The 21,257-nt window shown below is 42.0% G+C and overlaps 1 protein-coding gene across 3 annotated transcripts; it reads left to right on the top strand.

Annotated features, from left to right (window-relative positions):
• Window positions 1–1,567: 1,567 nt before the first annotated feature.
• Window positions 1,568–21,141, top strand: LOC138628701 (voltage-dependent L-type calcium channel subunit beta-4-like). 3 transcript variants are annotated; one of them, XM_069711888.1, is made up of 14 exons: window positions 1,568–1,817; window positions 3,349–3,432; window positions 8,359–8,535; window positions 8,723–8,845; window positions 8,946–9,073; window positions 11,041–11,117; window positions 11,599–11,618; window positions 12,579–12,659; window positions 13,405–13,463; window positions 13,782–13,891; window positions 14,003–14,154; window positions 15,085–15,180; window positions 15,381–15,566; window positions 16,263–21,141. In XM_069711888.1, exons 1-14 carry the CDS (start codon window positions 1,755–1,757, stop codon window positions 16,524–16,526), a joined length of 1,620 nt encoding a protein of 539 aa, XP_069567989.1. In that variant the 5' UTR covers window positions 1,568–1,754; the 3' UTR covers window positions 16,527–21,141. The 3 variants fall into 3 exon arrangements, with proteins under 3 accessions (XP_069567989.1, XP_069567990.1, XP_069567991.1); XM_069711889.1 differs by lacking the exon at window positions 11,041–11,117 and having other exon boundaries at window positions 1,570–1,817; window positions 11,600–11,618; XM_069711890.1 differs by lacking the exons at window positions 1,568–1,817; window positions 3,349–3,432 and adding an exon at window positions 5,100–5,557.
• Window positions 21,142–21,257: the final 116 nt, after the last annotated feature.

The raw sequence follows: 21,257 nt of genomic DNA, 5'->3' as shown, positions 1-21,257 counted from the left end.
AGGTTTTCAACGTTATGACACATGATACTTAAAAAAAAAAAATCAAGAAGAGCGCTCCTTTAATCAAACATGCACAGGATGTGGTGTTTCATGTATGTGTAGTACAGTGGAAGGTACATATGCAGCAGTGTATATCCCAATACCTCCATGAAATCCTGTTTCCTGAAATCCTTGCTGCTTTTATTTTGACAACACACCACCATCTGCTGGGCAAACGGAGAGGCAACATGGAGACTAAATTCCAAATAATGATAATCATTTCCTCTAAAAAAAAATGCATATAAGTGCATTGCTGTGAGATTTTGGTAAACAAAACCTGCAAAACTGAAAGACCATAAAGAAGACAGACTTTGTTAGAGGACGGATCCAAATTCTATTCAACGATGTCTCCGATCATAAAGACAGCTACTTACATTTTTAAGGAAAAAGTGTCTAAAATACTCCCAGTTTGGTTTTGCAGAAACAATCCAGAGAAATAGAAACTTTACCTGTGAGCTCAGCACAAAATAAAAATGTCACAACGCTCACAGTAAAAAGGCCTGGAGCTTGTTGGAAGTGTTGTGGACAGATGAAACAACACAGGAGTCTTTGGCTAGTCTGGGGTGGAAATGGGATTTAAAAAGGCTTCTAAATAAAAGAACCTCTTGGCAGCCATGAAGCATCGGGTGGATCTGCGGTGTTATGCTTTACATGTGCAGCCAATGGCACAGGAAGAAGCGTGCAGGTAAACAGAGGAATGGCATCTGATGAATATCCTGCTGAGGGTAAAACAGCAGGTTCTTGACCAACATCCAAATGTAAAAGTCAGTCATGGATTACATAAAGACATGAAAAAAAAAAAAGTGGGATTTGTCCCATCTTTTGCTAAAAGTTTTACCAGGTGTGACCTACTTCTGCATTCAGAGCAGAAGAGACACATGATGCAATGCCATGAAGAAACTCTGCAGGTTTTCCCAACATCATGTCACTAATTAACTAACTAACTGTTTTTTTTTTTTTTTTTGGGGGGGGGGGTATTTCCTGGTGGACTTCTGCAGTGTCTCTGTAATGTTCTGTTAAATTCGACACTTGTTTCCTGCAGGAGTTATATTTGTACCTGGACTTGTAGCTCCCGACCTGAATGCCAGGGCCCGCCAAGGGGCAGCAGGACAAGAGGACCGCAGACACAACTTGTAGATATGCAGCCAATCTTTGTTTTTCTGTTTATTCTGCATTAGTTTTACTTGTCAGTACTGCACATTTAGCTACAGGACCTCTCTTCTCTTTCTCTATGATTGTTCTTTTTGCACATATTCCCTGATAAATAAAGGTGTTAAGATTGATTGTCTCCAACGCTACCCTTGTGGACATGGTGGACATCATTTGCCTCATCATGTTGTGACCTTGGTCATTGTGGCATTCATTTCTTTCTGACGCTGCTTTGAGGCTTGAAATAGCTCCTTGTCGTGTTTAAATGAGTCTCTTTGTTAAGGTAACACCCCCCTCCTCTGTTTCCAAAATAGTTCCGTCCATCACTCGGACGCAGATGGCTGAGTGGCTCGAGCTGCAGCAGTGTCTGACGTCCCTCCCGGCGCGCGCAGCAGGACGGAGCGGACACACCTGTGCGTCTGGCGCACAGTTGAGAAAAGCAGCGGCTCGTGAGCGCCCATGTTCACCTGCGTGGCGTGAAGCTGGAGCACGCATCCCGGAACCCGCCGCCCCTCCGCTGGGCTGGACCGGAGCAGCCAGCCATCTGGACCGATGTTCTGGCCGAAATGTCCCGACACATCTACATACGGAACAAGATTGGCGAGGGCATCCAAGCGCCCATTTTTCAAGTGAGTTTTGTTTTGGAGATATGATGCGCAGCAGATGCACCCGAGAACATGACTTTCTGCAACATTGAAAAGGGCAGTGGGGCCGTTTGGCACATTTGAATTACCAGGAACACCAAGTCTGTTGTTGAAACCTTTCTTAAATGCCTGTAGACACCATTTACTGCAAAGTTACTCCTCATTATAAAGACGCAACAACTCTGCAAGTTGCTCTGACTATGTGTATGTGTGGATTTATCTATGGACAGGTGGGGAAGACTTGGTTTGTTTCTTTATTTGTACTTTACCTTTGGACACTTTTTAGTATAGTGTGAAAGTTGACATGCACATCAGCGGTGATACTGTTCCATTCATGTTTACAGGTGTAAATATTATCTTATAAAGCAGTGATAGTAACTTAACATGGTCTGTATCACAATGACTTCAGTCTCCTCTGATCTGCTAATTCCAGGTAATTTGATTTACATCAACATTTATTCACTTTTTATGGAGTTTATTTAAGTACAATTAATGGTCTCGATGTATAAAGTTACTATAAATTGTTTTATTGTCTCTTTTACGCCATGAATCCCTTCAAATTTGGATCGTTTTGACCCTCTAACGCTTGAGAGAAGAGAGTCCAAAGTATGTCATCATATTGGAGGCTATAATGCTTATTAATTCAATACGTGGTATCGTGTTATTGATTAAATGAAAGGAAATGCTCAGATTGAACATCGAAGATATTGCTTGAAATATAACATAATTTCCACTTGATGTTTTAAAAGTAAAGTAATCCTCATGATTTTTTCTGCTGATTATCTTTAATTATATCTCATTTCATCTAAATGAGGAGTATATAAGACTCTTCACCTCCTCGAGTCAACCAGCCTTTATGTTACATGTATGTTAAATTCAGTAGATTTTTAATGGATGTTCTGTATCTAAAGTGAAGTGAATTTATCAAGTGCTGACAACTTATTTCTCTTCTGCTCGAGTGATCACTCCTCGTGACTATAAATAGCGGGATATTCATAGACTTCGTTATCTTCATCCCTCTCATCACTTCTTGGCTTTTGGCTGCTGGCTCGAATTGAGAGGCAGAAGAAGAGCGATGGTGACCCAGATTAATGTCCCTGTTTTATGAATTCAGGGAAGTAGGTTCTGACTTTTTAACGGTGACATTGTCATTAACTCTGGAGATTTGAACAGAAATGGGGCAAATCACTGGCAGATAATTAATTTAGTTCCCTGGAGATGGACTCTGCTGGTATATTTGGATTTTGTGGAAGAGAGAAAAGAAAGAAAGTCCGCAGGGCAGGAGAAAAGTAAGTGGGAAAGACAAACATGTAATGCAGAAACAAACAGGAGAAGTTCTATTTGTGTCATGTGGGTGCTGATACTTCCACGTGAAGTTGACCTTATTATTTTTGTCCTGGAAAAAAGCAGCCATCTGAACCGGATGTGCACAGATGGCACCTGGCACCGTGTATTCACCTGATGTGGCCAGAAAACTGAATGTAGATGCTGGATAAGATTTTGTTTTTTCATACAGGTGAACCGAGGGACTTATTCCAGGAGGAGCCGCCTCAAGAGGTCCGATGGCAGCACCACCTCCACCAGCTTCATCCTCAGACAGGTACTGAGCTGCAGGGGAGGGCCCGGGATGGAAAATAGGAAGCACTGGTTGGGGATTTTATGTTTTTTTTATGTGGCCTAAATGTGTTCCAGTAATCACTCCCTGTGGCCTTCATCTGCCTGAAATAGTTACCTGATGTCTCTCATGGATTCACTTCAGCATTATTATGTTACTAAAACAGCAAAGAGGTTCTTCAGGCTTTAAGACAAAAGTCCCTTATGACTTTTCTTGAACAGGAGGCACCTCGTGGAGCTCGTTTCTACTCCCGGTGATATAGTTTGGATTTAATGTCCAAGGTTTGCGGTTGTTTTGTGCCACATTGTCCGCCAGCACATCGCTGATTCTCGGAGCTGTCGACTGCAGGGGGCAGCAGTTTGCTGCATGTAGAGGGTTGCAGTGCACCAATAACAAAGTAAAGGAAACACAGCGTGACTAATGCCCTAAAAAGTCAGCTTCACTCTGCAATAGTGGAGAATATGTATTTAGTACATTACTTTTTCTAATTTGTTAAATACAAACTGTATGTTGCATTAGGAGACGTATACTCCTTGAAACACCGTGGATTTGTCCTGAGAAAACTAACAGTGATGCAGCTGTCAGAGGGACAGTTGTGGCCTTTTATTATTTCCTTTTCATATTCAAATACAGAAGATACTTTAGCTGTCATCATGTGTATGACTTTAGACTGAGTTGTGCTGTGCTTGTGCAGTTTTTAAATCTTTATTGGTCTGAGTAGTTTATTTTAGACTCTGCCCTCATCGCTCCGCAGGCAGACGCCGCTCACTGGTAAAGTGAAGGGTGTAAATAGTTTCATGAGGTTTGTACTTGTTTTGCAGCAGGTTGTATTTGGTCTGTGAAAGTGAAGCTCTGTGATGGATGCTGTTTTTTTGACCTGTGATTTTGAAGACACTTGAAAGTGGCTTTAACAGACGCTGTCAGGTTTGAGCAGATGTGAGTGGTGATTGTGACTGCCTGTTTGATGCTGCTCTATATTGACACACACAATTATCCATTAATTGGAAAGTAAAATTTGTGATATTATGGCGCTAAAGGGAAAGTAGCCACCAGTCATGTACAAGTTAAGTTGTGTTCATCACTATGAGGAAATTCGTCCTCCATATTTCAGATGTGACCAACTTCATATTTGAGATGGCAAGCAACATTAGTCCTGATAATATGTAAACTAAAACCAGACAATGTTGAGTTTTGCTTTAAAATGTGACTCAAACAACCAAACAGTTCTAAATAAAGTGGCTGATTAATTCCTTTCAATAATTGAACCACCAGATTTGATTTAAATTTTAAAAGCATAGATATTTTTCTCTCAGTTAGATTCTAAAGAGGAAATAAAATGCCATTCTTTTAAATACTTGGATCAAATACACATTAATTCGACCTCTATTTGTTATTTAATAAACAATTTAATGTATTTTTCTGCTTTCTCTGGAGAGTAAATAAGCAGCGTGAGGATGAGAGGTGACGGGGAAATGGAGGATGCTGCTCCCCTCTTTTACTCCTCCATCCCCCTCCCCCCATCTCTGCTACCTCCTCGCACTGAAAAAAAGAAAAGAAAAAAAAGAAAATCAAGGAGAGCGCTCATCCAAGCTGAGTGGACAGCCAGCCAGCCAATCAGCTCCGTGCACATTGGCTCTGTCATCAGGCTTGGATATTGCTCTGCTGCTGCTGCTGCTGCTGCCTCTGCTGCTCTCTCGCCTTGTATATGTATATGTGTGTGTCTGTGTGTGCGCGTGGAAGCCTGATGAAATGAAATGCCAGGATTGGGCTACCTCCAGGGAGAGCCTCTCCATCCTATAATGTGAGCCAGCCAGCAGCACTCTGGGATCAGGGAGAAGCTGCATCCATCAAGCGACGGGCCTCTGGAGGACCAGGCGTGATCCAACGGGAGGGGAGATATTTAAAGAAAAAATTATTCTTCTCTGCTGTGGAGAGAAGGGATTGTCGTCATCCCCCCATCCATCCTTTTTTTTTCTCTCTGGTGCCCCCTCCTTCCTCCTCCGCCTCCACTCTCATTTTTTCCCCCTCGTTCTTCTAGACGCGCTCGTTGGAATATCAAACCTCCATGTATGACAATTTGTACCTGCATGGATTTGAAGACTCGGAGGCGGTGAGTGTTTGGATGTGTGTGTGTGTGTGTGTGTGTGTGTGTGTGTGTGAATCTTTTGTGTGTTTATTGATGGAGGTATCTCAGTGCACACACACACACACACACACACACACACACACACACATATAGGAGGCCTTTGATGGGTTAGCCAGCGGTACAGTGCAGCGTGATCGTGGGCTCTGCTTGGCTGGAAGGGGGTTGGGTGGGTGTCGGTGTTCGAACGGGGGTGCACATTAGGCAGATGGCCTCCGACGTGTGACAGTCACGCCGTTCGGTATGATGTTTGTGCGTGCGTGCGACGGGTGGCTGCCGTCCATCTGCGAGGCTGTAAGGACGGACGTCAGGAGACCACCAGAGCCGGGAGGAGCCATTCAGCCCGATTCAAAGAGGAAGATGGAAAGATGTTCATTTCCCTTTCACCGCACCCCCCTCCTCCACTCCCCCGCCTCCCCCGCCTCCCCTCCTCCACCCCCCCACCTCCCCTAAAGCAACACGCTGACATGATAAATCCTCACATGTCACATTTCTCCTTTTATCCCTTTCCTTAAAAATGTCTTCTGTGACCCTGCGATGTACGGGCTCTGACGAGGTTCGCAGAAAACATGCATCGTGATGTCATTTAGTGGATTCTGATGTTGATGAGTCACATGCTGAAGCTACTCCATTGGATAATAGCTCGGATGCTACGGTGCACCTTCAAATCGTCCGCACAGATTCATGAGATGAGGGTGGATCGAAGGATTTGGGGAAATGGAGAAAAATACATTGACCAGGATACACTATTAATGCTTGCGTATCAGTAGTAAAGACATAGCTGGGATATTTGTGTGGACGTGTGAAAGAGAGATTATGAGACAAATGGTCAAAGACTTCGTGACTTTGTATGGTAAAATCTCTAAAACACTGAATCCTCACGATGCAATTCGTCTTTCATCAGACCCTCCCCATCTGTGTCTTTTAAACTCTCAATTTAAAGCGTCCTGCTCTTACGCAAACCGAGATAACGCTGATGACATCATTATGACATCAATATGACATCAATGCAGCTCCGTCACTTATATATAGATATACAAGTGTTCTCAGTGGCTGAGTTGTGTTCATGATGAGTCAAATTGGCGGACTAGCCCTTTAAAGGAGCTGAAGGAATCAGCAGGACCATTTTCTGTTCTTCTTGTTGGAGCGAGGTATTTGATTCTGTTCATTCTTAGAAAGCCCACAAAGATCCAGTGAGTGTTTGGGATGCGGTGCACACGCTGAAGACGGTCAGTGTGCTGAAGTCAGGCCTTGCTGCTGCTGGCTTGTAGAAAGAAAAAAAAAAAAGTGCTTAGCTGTGATGACGAACTTGATTGATCCTCTCGGGACTTAATGGTCTCCCTTAATTGAATCATCATTAGAGGCTGATTGTTTTAGATTAACACAGCAGAAGAAAGCTCTGGGTCCAGTTGTGGATTCCTTACCGGGTGGCAGGATGAGCATGACAAAAAAAAAAACTGACAAAACAACAAATAAACAAAACACGAGACCGGTAAACGTCTGTTAGCGCTTCTGTGAGCTCCTGTGTAGTGAAAGGAAATGCAAACAAACCCTTCAGTGTTTTAATATAAAGGAGATGGAGGAAGTTTCGATTAATTGCAAAGTTATGATCAAATATGCCGATTAAACATCTTCAGTCGATACCAGATGTCTGGCATGTAAAATGTTTTATCTCAGAAGACAAACACAAAATAAGTGAACAGATTACCCGCTATGTCTTTTACCGTCTCATAACTTTGACTCACTGTTTTTATACGTTTGTCTTGCTGTCTTATAATTCTGATTCAGCATCCTCTAATTTGGACCTTTTTTTTTTAACACCTTAATTTTCTTTTTCTGTTTTAGCATTATAAACCAGGACCTCCCGCACACTTTAATCTGTGATCATGTTCGGGGTAATTTCTAGTGGCGTACACAGACGGTTAATGTTTCATGACCGTCTGCTTTAAACGAGCCGCAAGAAAAATGAAAGCCGAAGCAGCAGAAATCCATCTTCCTCTTTCTGGGAACCGAGATCATATTTGTCGCCATTCAGCCCGGTTATTGAACGTGGACGGTTGGACGAACTGCTGACACCACAGGAATGGAAATTTCACTTTGTCTGAGACGCTGCTGGCAGTCTGCTCTTTTCTGTATCATCCATTTCACCTGTTCTGCATTCAGAGTGCCAAACCGCCACTCTGGACTTGGCTCCCCGTTTGCTGTAAAACCCAAAAACCTCAGTAAGCGATCCCATAAAGAATCTTTTAACCTTATTACGCTCAGCAGTTGGAAAGCTTCGGGTTAAAGCTGCAGCACGTCCTTGTTTTAAATCAGTGTGACTGTACGAACCTCAGAGCCTTTGTGCTTTTTTGTCTTTCCAGAGAGACAATGTAGGCCATCCGTCCTCCCTCTTTTCTAACTTCCTCTAACTTTTTTTTGCCCTTGATATCGGGACAGTGTGTCGGTGTGTGGAGAGTTTTTTTGTTTAGAGGTCTTGAGCGCTCTCTTTTCCCTTTAAGCGGTTTTTAAACAGCAAATCGAGCCTATTAGGAGCAGAGTGCTAATGTTCATCTGCATTAGCCATGTCTTTACAGCACTGTGGCTCTTTCCTGTTTGTCTAAATGGCGCTTTGACTACTTGAGTGACTCGGCAGGAAAAAAAACGTACGACAAATCTGGCTTAAATGAGAGCTAAGGCTATTTTAAGCTTTCTTATAAAGGGCTTTTCCCATTGTCTCCCAACACGTCTCCAGATTGAGTAACCTATGGTGTGACCTCTGTTTGCAGGGCTCAGCTGATTCGTACACTAGCAGACCATCAGACTCAGATGTCTCTCTGGAGGAGGAGCGGGAGGTGCAGGCCCAGGTCCAGAGCCAGAGCCAGAGCCCCAGCCAGAGCCAAGGACCGGGACAGAGCCGTCAGGAGAGGGAGCAGCAGGCCACCACTCAACTGGAAAGAGCCAAGGTAGCCCATCAGTGGCGCTGCTTACATATATTCATCTACACATGTGCTTAAGTACACAGAAGAAGCTTACAGTGTCTGTTCTGCAGGGCAATAAAAAGTCTGTAATAGCAGGAAGAACTTGCCAAAAAATATTCTCAATGCTCATGTTGTTTGTGTGCTTTTATTTTGTTGCGTTTCCATCTTTCAGACTAAACCTGTGGCATTTGCTGTGAGGACCAACGTCAGCTACTGTGGTGCATTGGATGAGGATGTTCCAGTACCGGCCACAGCCATCTCCTTTGACGGCAAGGACTTCCTCCACATAAAAGAGGTACGTGTGTCCAATGAACATGTAACACAAAATTCAGCCTCATTTGTATTTTTTTTTTTTAGTCGATGACTCATATTAGTGTTTGTGTTTGCATCCCCAGAAGTTCAACAATGACTGGTGGATCGGTCGGTTAGTGAAGGAGGGCTGTGAGATCGGCTTCATCCCCAGCCCTCTGAAGCTCGAGAACATCCGGCTCCAGCAGGAGCAAAAGAGAGGACGAGTCCAAGGGTAAGTCAACAAATGAATACTAGGGGCACTTATAGATTATTAATATGTGCTGACTGACATCATATGAACAACAAATCAGTGAAAGAAAGGATATTTACTGTATATGACTATATTTCAGTTTACATTTTTGCCGTGAACAGAGGGTTGTAGTTGGTGAAAAAGGTCATAATCAATCCTTTCATTGCCTTTATTTCCATCCTCCTGCTTTTCACTGCAGCTTTTCAGAAACGAACTTTAAACACCGCTTCATGTCTTTACTTTTAGTTATAAGGAATTTCTTTCAGACCAAATAAAATTATTCCTTTTTCCAGCTTCACATTTTGACAGAAAACGGTATGGAGATACAGCTCCTGACAATAAAATGATCATATCTGATAGGTCTATTCTGTCCATTAACTCCTCCATTAAAGGTTTAGGATCTCCTCGGTTATGTCAGCGCTTTATTTTGAAGTCTACTCTGACCCAGGTCTGCCTGTGACTCATATTTACTCCATCCCTTCTACTCACGCTGCCTGCACCAGTCAAACGGTCTCAATGGCTGTAATTAGCACACCTATCAGCCCTCCCGTTTCCCCGTGTGTGTGTAATGTGTCTTGAATGTTCTGTCATCCAGAGTTTGTACAGTAACTCGCATGCACTTTCTCAAGCCTTGCTGCTGAGTTTAATACTAATCTCACGAGACTGGAGGGTTCCAGCGCTTCACTTACTGGGGTGGCTCTTTGTCACCGAGCCTCGCAGACAGGGAGAGACACGTGAAGCCCATTAACCGCTGTAAGTGGAAAACGGCAGCGCGATGAGAGACATGCTGACCACCAAAGATGCTGAGAAGTCCGAAATTCAAAGGAGATCATAATAATATTTTACTCTCTTTGAATATTTCCATTTTGTTCTCTACTTTTCTTTCTGTGTAAAATGATCCTGTATTGTTTTATGACTATAAATGTCAGTTGAAAACATAAAATAAGTCTAAAAATATTAATTCTACTTATATTTCTGAGTGAAGATGATTAAAGTGCAGCTGAAAAGACTTTTAAATACAATATTTAGGTTTTAAGAGCATTTTAATCACAACACAATTGACTGCATGTTGGCAAATAGCCATTAAATGCTTTTTCAACTACCAATCAACAAAACTACCACTAGGTTGAGATTACAATCACAGGTCTATAAATAAAAATATGTCTCATATGTTTGATCTACATTTTCGTCCTCTGATGCCACCACTTTGTCTGTCAGTTTGCAGCTCAGTAAAAATATTTAAATATAAGTATATATGTTAGTATGAACACGTAAGACGGCTAAATAATAAAGTCCAATAGCGTGAACTCTTTTCTCCGGTCCAACTCTTTCACTGCTGCTGCTGTGCTTTTTAAAGAAAAATGTGCATTGTGACAGATTAAAATGGAGGCTCTACTCTTTATTTCCCCCCGTTGTCATGGTGAATCATAGTATCAGAGCTCCACGGATGACTTTTCTTTTCATTGCCTGAGTCAACTCATCTCAGAGTTCAGGGTTAGTTCAGTCTGCTCTCTGTGATGGTTACGTCGATCAAGAGTCTTCAAATATGCGATGTGGGATGCAAAAATATTTTGCTTTGCGTCAATAAAATCATAACGAGCTCAGAAAGGAATGACTATGAATGCCCTCATATAATATGTTATCGGTAATTATGACTGAAAATCTGTACTTATTTGGACATAGACTTGTGACATCACTAGATCAGCCGCCCGTGTGCAATTTTTAATGTCGAGTAAAAGATATAATCGCAAAAAAAATAACAATTAAAATGAGTTACACGTTTTGATTTTAAAGTTAATAGCTCATCTTTATTGAATGCACCATAAGTTTTTCAGCTTCTTGTGATCCTTTCAAAACAACATGTTGTTCCTCTGCAGTCTGAGTCTGTTTTTCTGCATTAATACCACGCTGTTTTTCTGTCTTTCTTTATCCCCTCTTGTCTTTTCCAGTAAGTCTGGAGGGAACTCTTCTTCCAGTGTAGAGGATGAGGTATCAGCCTCTATCCGCCCGCTCATATCCTCGGCAGGTGAGAACATCAGACAGGGGGAGAGGGCCGTTACTAGCCAGCCGCCAGCTTAGAGCTGAGCCTCCTGAGCTACAACAACATAGAGAGAATAAAACTCTAAAGCCTTCCCATGTCTCTGCATAGAGCATAAGTTCACTGCGTAGAGTTGTTGGTACATTTTCCCATGATCCTCCTCTTCCTCCAGTTGAGGACTGCAGGCGCTCTGAGACTGGGGCTTACCACAGTGTGAACCCAACGACAAGGCTATGACCCCCCCTCTGAACTGCACTCATGTGACTTTGTGAATATAACCTTAGGACAATAGAGATGCTTTCTATGTGTTTTTATATCGTGCTACTTATCCTTGATAGGTTTCATTTCTTGTAAAATTACGATGACAAGTTTCTTCACGTGAAGCGTGTTTGAGTTGTGAATTGCGGCGACGCCTCCCGTCGCAGCAGCTACTGACGGCGCTGTCACTGTCTTCTCTCCCCTCCTACAGGAAAGCAGAAACAGAAAGTGGTAAGTTTGGTGACGGTAAAATAAACCCACTCATTTACCCCATCCACTCGACAGGAGCCTGTAGCGCTGAAGTTACACTCTCATGCCATACAATACTTCAGCCCTACTGAAGTATACAGCGCCAGATCATCACTGTTCCTGTGATGCCAAAGTACTGCACACACCATAGTTTGGAGACCGTTTCAGGGATTGTACACGTGATTTTATACATTTATTTCATTAAATGAATTAAAGTGCACATTTCGTTACCTGTCGCTATTCTTTGAGCCAGAAACTGGGCTAAAGAAAAGCTCAAAGAAAGGTTCAAATCTCAACTATTTAAACTTTATGGGCGGGAGAACAATTCACTTCTATGAAATTACAGTATATGAATTTCAAAATGTGCAGTTTTAAGACCTATATGAATGCAAAAACAAAATTCACCTGTCAAATGTCAAAAACATGTAACGTAATGTCGTCATGACAATCAGGATTTCAGGAAATCAAGCGTTTGTGCAGCTGGAATATATAGATATATATTTTCCAGAGCTTTAAGCTGTATCTCACAGTCTTCCTCGGTCTTGGTTGACAGGATCTATGTGCAGTAGAGATCTCATATCCATCCATCTGTGCAGCAAATGATAAAATGTTAGTTGGTCAAAATGCAATGAATGGAAGTCACTCGTCAAAAGATGTGTTAACTGTTCAAGACAGTTGTAATGTGTAATTATGTTTTAGGGAAGGTGAAACAATCTCAGTCAAAATTGTCTTCTTCTTACATTTTGACAAATGAACTTATCGTTTGCTACGTGCCTCGACATGGCAAAACACCAACCTCCCATTTAACACATCTGATCGTGAGTTCAGCGGACTCTCCGGTCCACTACGGCTGTCAGCTCCGTTTTATGTTGAACTGTGGTGTTATTTGGTTTCTGTTTCCTTGTTTGTGATGAGTCTGCTGCTGCTGCTTTGTGTCAACAGATGGAGCACATCCCCCCGTATGATGTGGTTCCCTCCATGAGGCCCGTCGTGCTGGTGGGACCCTCGCTCAAGGGTTACGAGGTGAATCGAGACATTTCCACTCTTATCTTCTCGCGTTCGTCAGTATGTGAATTTGAGCAGTGCAAAAGGATTACAGAAAGGAGAAGAGTCCTGTACGTCTTTCCCCGAGCCCCCCAAAATAGCTCTCGGTTAATTATGAGTGTGTCATCGCCCACGTAACATCCAGATTGCAGCCAAACTAATGAGGAGACGAAGAGGTCAGATGAAAATATGTTGAATAATTGGCAGACTTTCCTGTAAAGAGCCCTGATTGTTCCCATCGCTGTCTATAAATGAACTGTGGACAAGGAGGATTGTCTGGAAGCACGCAGGAATCTTCTTGAAACACATCTTCTCACAGGAGATACATGGGAATAAAAAAGAGTCATCAAAAATGCATGGACAACAGTAAATGTCATCACCACAGCCGGTCACATGGGAACGATCTGAGTTGATGATGTCATATCCATCCTGCTCATTCAGACGAGGCAGCAGACATCATTATGGTTTTTTTAGCAGCAGAAGAAAAACCATCTGTCTTGTTTTCCTGGATTTGCCTGATGGATGGTGGCTTATTTATATTGACTATCCTGATGGTGGGGTGTGTGTGGGGGAGGAGGGGGGGCTTTCCCAGCATGCACTGGGCAGAAGGCAGGGAAAACACTGTGGGCAGATTATTATTACAGTCCAAACACATGTACACACCATCATTCCCTCCTATTCTGATTATGAACCTTCAATCCAACGTCTTTTCTTTTTCACGCAGGTCACAGACATGATGCAGAAAGCTCTATTCGACTTCCTCAAGCACAGATTTGATGGCAGGTAAGACAAAAATGGCAGTTCATTAAACCAGTGTCATCTCACCACTGCTTTTTCAGTATGTTTGTTACCCAGTAAAGTGTTAGTTGTCATCTTGGATTAGAAAATTCCCCAAATCATGGTTTTAATTAAGAAAAATGTGCAAATTTATTTTACAATAGGACAGGACATGAAAATTATGCAGACATTTTATTTTTATTTTACTCCAATTATTTCAATAAATGTAAAGAAATAGTCACGTGCTTGCATTGCTGCTTTTTCATATCAAGAATAAAATAACACTGCACCAAAGTGGACCTTTTTCTGTCTTCTTTTTTTCAGGATATCTATTACACGAGTCACAGCAGATATTTCACTGGCCAAGAGGTCTGTTCTCAACAACCCCAGTAAGAGGGCCATAATAGAAAGATCCAACACTCGCTCCAGTTTAGGTGAGAAAACCTGCGGCCCATATTTCACATGTGGATCAAACCAACTGCTGTCAACCAACAGAATATATGAAGAAATATGCATCGTACTGGACCTGTGTTTTGTCCCATCAGCTGAGGTGCAAAGCGAGATCGAGAGGATCTTCGAGCTGGCCCGCTCCCTGCAGCTGGTGGTGTTGGACGCCGACACCATCAACCACCCGGCCCAGCTGCTCAAGACCTCGCTGGCTCCCATTATAGTCCACGTTAAAGTCTCCTCGCCAAAGGTACTCGCAACATAAAGTCACGGCAGTAAGATCGGGTTGAACTCTCTGTTGTGGGTTTACATGGACTAATGAGCCGAATCATCAATGGACAAAACGGCAAAAGAAAACACAATATATAATTTAACATGATCTCCACAGCTACTGTCCAACAGAGTCATTCAGTTGGGGACAAACATCAAGACATTTTAAAGGTAATTAAAAGGTAACAGACTGTGTGTCAGGTTGATATTTTCCCTCCACGGGTGTAGCAGTTCTTCACAAGCACAATGTTCCCTTAAAACCGGCATGAAATACTGAACTTTAAAGAGTCTTTAAAGGCTTTGTGGAGTCAAATCTGCACAAAGTCATCTGCACCGCGGCACCTTTGCATGCAGGAGTACGTCTGCTGCACTTCTTCCCTCAGCACTCGGGCGACAACTCAGATCAGTTGTCTGTGCCTGGGAGGGTTCATGAAATCTTCCAGAGCATCCACAGTTTAGTCTTCAGTTCCCTCTTTTAATAATGGTCACACGCTACTCGGGTGGGATTTGCACGTGTTTTATACACCCAACCTGCTGGCATGCGAAATGATTGATTTTCTGCAGCTGACCTTAAACAAATGAGGACGCATAAATATCAGGATATTAGAAATACTACAGATTTGTATTTTATTCATTAAGCTGTTTATTGTTTGTGGTTATTTCTATTCCGTAGCATATTGATCATTAAAGACCAAAACAAAACCACTGAGCATTTTGTTTTCTTGTTTTATTCTGAAAATCTTTTAAAAAAAATGACAAAAGGGAAGCTTTTTTTTATTATTATTATTTTTATTTCCTCTCAAAAGCAATATGAACTTTCACCACGTCTGTAATATAAGTAGACAATCACGACTAGGAAGTAAATCTCTGCATACTTAAGCAGAGTCACCCAAACATCTCTCCTTCTCAGGTTCTGCAGAGGCTCGTGAAGTCCAGAGGGAAGTCCCAGAGCAAACACCTGAATGTCCAGCTTGTGGCCGCCGACAAATTGGCCCAGTGTCCACCGGTAAGAGGCCGTCCTCACGCACCTGTCGAACAGTTAAAAATAAATCTTATATATACTGGGTTTTTTGGTTTTTTTTAGCCTTTCTGTGTTGATATCATGTATTTATGTACACAACAGAGTGGATATAGTTTACGTTTCATCACGTTTCCATCACGAGCTTCTTATTTCCATTCCTCCCTCCGACCATCTGCTGCTCACAGGAAATGTTTGACATCATCCTGGACGAGAACCAGCTGGAGGACGCCTGCGAGCATCTCGCCGAATACCTCGAGGCCTACTGGAAAGCGACCCACACCTCGATGGCGACGCCCCTGAACCCCCTGTTGGGACGCAACCTGGGCCCCACCACGCTCACCCCCTACCCCACCAGCATCTCTGGACTGCAGGTACACCAGAGCTCCTGTATGGGTTGATTTACTGTTTATTTGTGGAGCTGTCTGCATACTATGTTGAGAGATAAAAAAAAATAATAAAAAAAAAAAGGCAGGAGGAAAATGTTCCTATTCACGTGTTCCTGAAGGAACACCTCAAATTGTCAAAAAGTCAGTCTCTGTGTTTCAATCGCTTCGTGCACAGCAAAGTTGCAAAGTTTCTTAAATCAATGAAGTTTGAATGTCTGGTCACTTTAGCAAATATTCACTTCTTCTCTCAGCCAGAGGGTAAACAAGCGTGTTTCTCAGGATGTGCAACTATTCCTTTAACGCTAAAGTCCTGCGAGTCCGGTTGTGATTTTATTCTGACTGTCATTGTCACAGTAATCCTTCCTCTTCTCCCTGCATCTTCAGCAACGCAGCTTAATCCCACCGCAAGACAGAAGATAAATCTCAGTCCCATGCTGCATATTCAGCACGGTCTTTTTGTACATGGATAATTCTCTGTTCGATTTTGTGTGTTGCATTATTAGACAGTTCCTGGCTTTGTTTTAATGTTGGCAAATAAATGTGACTCTGTTGCTGCTGTTAAAATTTTTCACCCTGAAAATACAATAATGTATTCTGGGCAAATATAATAGATTTCCTGGATACCTCGGTTAGCGCTGTGTACTGATGTCCTGTCGTCCACTGCTCTGTTCGTGTGATCAGCAGAGCCAAAGAATGCGACAGAGCAACCACACGGGAGACCACTCCACCCCCAACGAACGCCGCAACCTGATGACATCGGACGAAAATTACCACAACGAGCGGGCGCACAAGGGACGCAACCGCATGTCTTCTGGCTCGCAGCACAGCCGAGAGCAGCAGGACCCCTACCAGGACTACCAGGACCCCTATCAGGATGCATACAAGCCACATCGCAATCGCAGTTCACCGGGCAGCTACAGCCATGACTCCCGGCACCGGCTCTGAGCCCACTCCCGTCTCCACCCGGGCCCTAACGGCCCAGATTCCACCCGAGATAAACGCTGCAATAGAGCCAAGACGGTCCCAAATTGTACCTTTTTTTATTTATTTTTTTGGGCTTTTGTTCTCTCTACCTGGCTATTTTTCTCTTTCAAAGTCAAAAGCGAGTTCAGGTATTTTGTTTTTAAATCGATCTGTCAGGGCGACCCCGTCAATCAGTGAGCAGTCAGGAGGTTTCAGGATGCCAACATTAACTAATACTGTAAATTTATGTTCCTGGGACCTTTTGGGATTGTACTAACGCAAAGCTCAGCAGATGTGCAGCGCAGATTGTGCTCGTTGCCCGTGTCAACGGGCTAATTAGTGGTCGGAGGGTGACGATGTGATGATGTACGGGCTTCTGAGCGCCTGAAGCATCGCACCAGGTCGGAGGGACGTCCCCCTGCACACAGACTGCTGAAGGCTGCTGCCCCCCCCTATCCCGGGCCGTGTATAAATCTTCTCACCATTTAGCTTATTGCATGCTGATAGATGATCCACTTCACTGATATTTTGTACTTAGCGTTCTGGATTCCTCCCAGGTGTAGATACGGAGGTCCAATTTTGTAAACCACCTAGTTGCGGAGAAGGCGGGCGGTTGTTGGTTCGCGGCTCGGCGCAGACGATCTCTGGCTGCTGGTTTTTGAAAAAACTGGTGCTTCACATTCCCAAACTATTTTGCTATTCGAGAGTCACTATGAGCAAGGCCAGCTTTTTCCGTAGCATAGCTTTAGGATTTCATTTGGGTGAAGACCCTCACCGTCGTAAGCGGAGCAGATTCTGATGGCGCTGGGGTCGGATCTCAGTGACGACAATACCGCTTCTGTTGTGAACAGCGAGCACTTAGAGAGTTAGAGAAGGCAATAGCTGTGACAGTCTGTCTGATAGTGTAGTGAAATACGATAGCAAAATACTACTCGAGATGCATTTGATGTTGTTGAGATGTGGCATAAAGACCGATGTTGCGAGAACCTACTGAGCAGGTTGGGACGTTCTGTGTGGTATTTCTGCCCCGGCCAGGGTGCATGATGGGATTGCTTGTTTGTTTTTGTTTTTTCCTTGTTTTTGTTTTTTTCTCGATAGACCTAAAAGAGCTGCTACTGAAGCTACAGGTTGTTTTGCATTTATTAGCATTGAAATCAAAAGTCGTAAAAGAAAAAAAAAGAAAAACAAACAGTCGTGTCATCGGTTAATCACTCTCAAAGTTCCTTTCGTTGGTTTTAGGGGATTGAAACGGTAGAAACGTGACACGGCGGGATCGGTTGCATCATGTTCATTCTCTGTGTAGCTGGCATGTTGTCCTGACTGCAGAGCATGTTCCCTCCAAACGTAAAATACAACCCTGCTGTAATCAACTTGATGTTTGTAGAAGTACGGGGGCACCGTTCTCCCCCTCCCACCCCACCCAGAAAAAAAAAAAAAAAAGTAAAAAAAAAAAAGAAAAGAAAAAGAAAACGATGTCCCAAATTACAGATCTTGAGGTTTCAACCAACACAATGAAAAATATTCAAGTTTCAGTGGATTGCATGATATAAAAGTGGAGCCATCCTAACGATGAAGAGTTTCTATTAATTCAGAATATTATTGTAGTGTGGTCAGTGCACTGAAACAGCTGATACAGCCGGAGCCCTCACATAAAGGGTCTGTTTATCTAACCTACATGGTGCTTTGTGTGGAAACTGACAGCCTTGTTGTCATACTTTACTGTACATATCTCATCCTTTAACGATATGGATTTATCATCTTGTGATTATGACTTAATTATCTTATCATCTCCAGATAACAAACCCGAGCAGAGACCCAATTCAAGGCCTGAAAAGGTAAAAAATGTTAAAGTAATTCAGCAAAGTAGAACATTAAATAGATATATATCTCTAATAATATATATATATACATTATAGTTTGTCTGATGGAGTCCTTCCTCTGACTTTAGAGAGATGGAGGCGACAGGAAAAAGTAAGCTGTCTTGTTATCTTGGAATAAGGAGATAAGTAAGTCGTTATATTTGCGAGACAAAAATGTAGTAAATACGACAACTGCTCCTTTATTATCTGAAGTCTTCAATCATTTTGACTGCTCTTGGCTTCCTTAGGTTTGACGGTACGAAGGTAACCGAGACGTGTCTGATTCTTCAGTTTGTCCTCGCTATGTGTCGAATGAACTTTACCAGTGAATGACAGGTTAACATAAAGCCTCACAACTTCCTGTATGACATGATACATGATACAGTACAATTACAAACAGGGTTCCCTCTCCGTCCAGGCAGTGAGTTTGTTTGATTTGATGTGGCTGTTACAAACCACAAAGACTATTTTCTGTTGGGGGACCAAACCTGACGTTTACATGACAACAAAATGACCTAATTTTTGATTGATGAATAAATTAAGATGAACCTCATTTGAAAATCCATCGATTAAATGCACAAATTGGGAAATAACGATGCACTATAAACATGCTACATCCACAATTATTTTTTTGACCTTGTATTTTCAACTCATTTGAACATTTATTAATTCGCTTGAACGATCAATTTATTTTCTAGTGAGGCAAGTTTGGTCCTTCCACTCACGGCGGTAATCTAAAAAGACACACAGCAGAATAAATATCACATAAGGGGGGGAAAAAAACGAGCAGATGTTTTCCTGATGTGCTCTGATATGAAACAGAATGTTTGTCAAACACAGTTTTTCTTTGGCATGTTTAGAGAAATGTTAAAGCGACTCCGAACATTTAGACTTCTTCCCTTCTGACAGGAATGATGTACACTAGTTTCTGCTGCAGCACCAGATTAGCTTGGTGCCTCACAAATAGTGAATTACTGATTTTTATTTCCTCCGAGATCTATACAGGGTGTTATCTAATTAGCTTGAAAAGATCTGAATGAAAAAAAGCAAAAACAATAAATTGAGAGCTGCTGCTTTTAGAGCAATCTGATTTTTTTATTGTTTTTTATTTAATTGAACTGTTGAAACGAAGCAAAATGTTGTCTTTAGGTTTGTGACAGGTGCAAAATCTTCCAGTCTGAATGTAAGTCAGGTTGATCACAAGGCTTCTGATCGTGACCATTTACATTAAGTAGTGAGGAGGATCTTTTATTATCACTCCGAGTCACAAAGTCATCATTTGAATCTGCAGAAAGTAGCCATGAATTCTGTCCTATATAAGAGACGTCTGTCTGACACAGTTTTGAGACGTCTTGCTAATTTTAAAGGCCTAATTAGAGAAACTTTGAAAGGAGAACATGGCCGAATGCCCCACTCCTGACAAGCCTGACCTGACACTAAATACTGTAGTTTTCATTGGTTTAAAGCAGCTCTCGGTTTATTTAAATGCAGAATAGATTATCTCTTTGTATAGAACTGGATAAAAGTGGGAAAAAAAAAGAAGACAAATATAGCACAAAAGAGTAAAGCAAAAAACTACGGTGTTTTCTGAGTAATTATTCCTACAATGTGAATCTGGTAAAAGGGCACAGATTATTGCTCATTTCCTGTTTCTTTCCATGTTGTTCACTATTTGTTAATGGAAGGAAACTCCAAGACTCTAAATGAAAGTAGAAAATGCATACTGTTTACAAGCAGCTTTTCTGTCTCACTATGCCCCACAGCATCAAAAATCCCATTGGTTGATTGAACAGGGAGCCATTTTCCATTCAAAATCCCACCAACCAATGTTGAGCTGGGCTGCTTGAGACAATCAGAAGGGATTTCCAGACCAGCGTGCCACCATCCCTCTTTTTGTGAACGCCCTAAATAATGAGAAATGTTTGCCTGTTTGGAGTCATGGAATTAGACCGGAGCAAAGTAACGCATCATTCACTCACTCACAGCTAAAAAAAAACCCGAAAAAAACCTGTCTGTATTTGCTTTCTTTTACTTTTATTTTAGCTTTACCTGTGTGGCCAAAATTTTGTCTCAAAACGAAGCTTATTACTACTTTTATTTTTATTTAAGTCTAAAGGTGACCACAAAATACAGAACTTATAGGGAGGATTTTCTTTGGTAAAATGTAAAAAAAAAAAAAAAAAAAAAAAAGATCAAAAGAATCAAAAGAACAAACATTTATTCCAGTAGAAAAATAATAGATGAATATTTGCTGGCGATTATTTTTATAACAAATAAATGTACATAATGTCTTTGAGAGATGCTATTTGCTGTATACATGTGCTGAAAATGAGACGACGACGATCCATGCGGGATACTCGGGACGACAGCAAGGTCCAGTATACAAAGTTTTCAGTAATGTGCAATACAAAACGGCATGCTGTTTTAAAATGAGGAACTTCATGTACTGTACTATGCAACCGCAAACTGTGTACATCGCTTCATGCTGTGGCTTCTCCAACCATCCTTTTCCAAGCAGCTTCATCTGGACGTTTAAGGGATTTTGGTGTTGATCTTTTTATTTTTCTGTGGAAGATGAAACCCTAAGCAGCTAATGCGGTATTGCATGCATAATATACCATTCTAATTTATAAAAAGGAATTAAAGAAAATGACATGAAATTGGAGGTGATTGTGTTTCAGGCAAAGCTACAAGTGACTTAAAAAAGTTCTTTTTCAAAATAAAAGAGTCGTTCTAAAGTTGTCTTACCGTAATTTTTTTATTTTATTTTTTTTAACTGTCATGTTTAAAGCGAGATTTTAAAGGTTTTTAGAAAGGTTTCCTTTCATAATTCTAGATTGGTTGTGAGTTTGTG

Source organism: Brachyistius frenatus, unplaced genomic scaffold, assembly GCF_029030835.1.
Source record: "Brachyistius frenatus isolate BFR_SWC_R1_liver_20210118 unplaced genomic scaffold, ASM2903083v1 Contig_103, whole genome shotgun sequence".
Lineage (NCBI taxonomy): Eukaryota > Metazoa > Chordata > Actinopteri > Embiotocidae > Brachyistius > Brachyistius frenatus.
The sequence above is the reverse complement of the archived record's forward strand: the minus strand, read 5'-3'. Positions and strand labels throughout refer to the sequence as shown.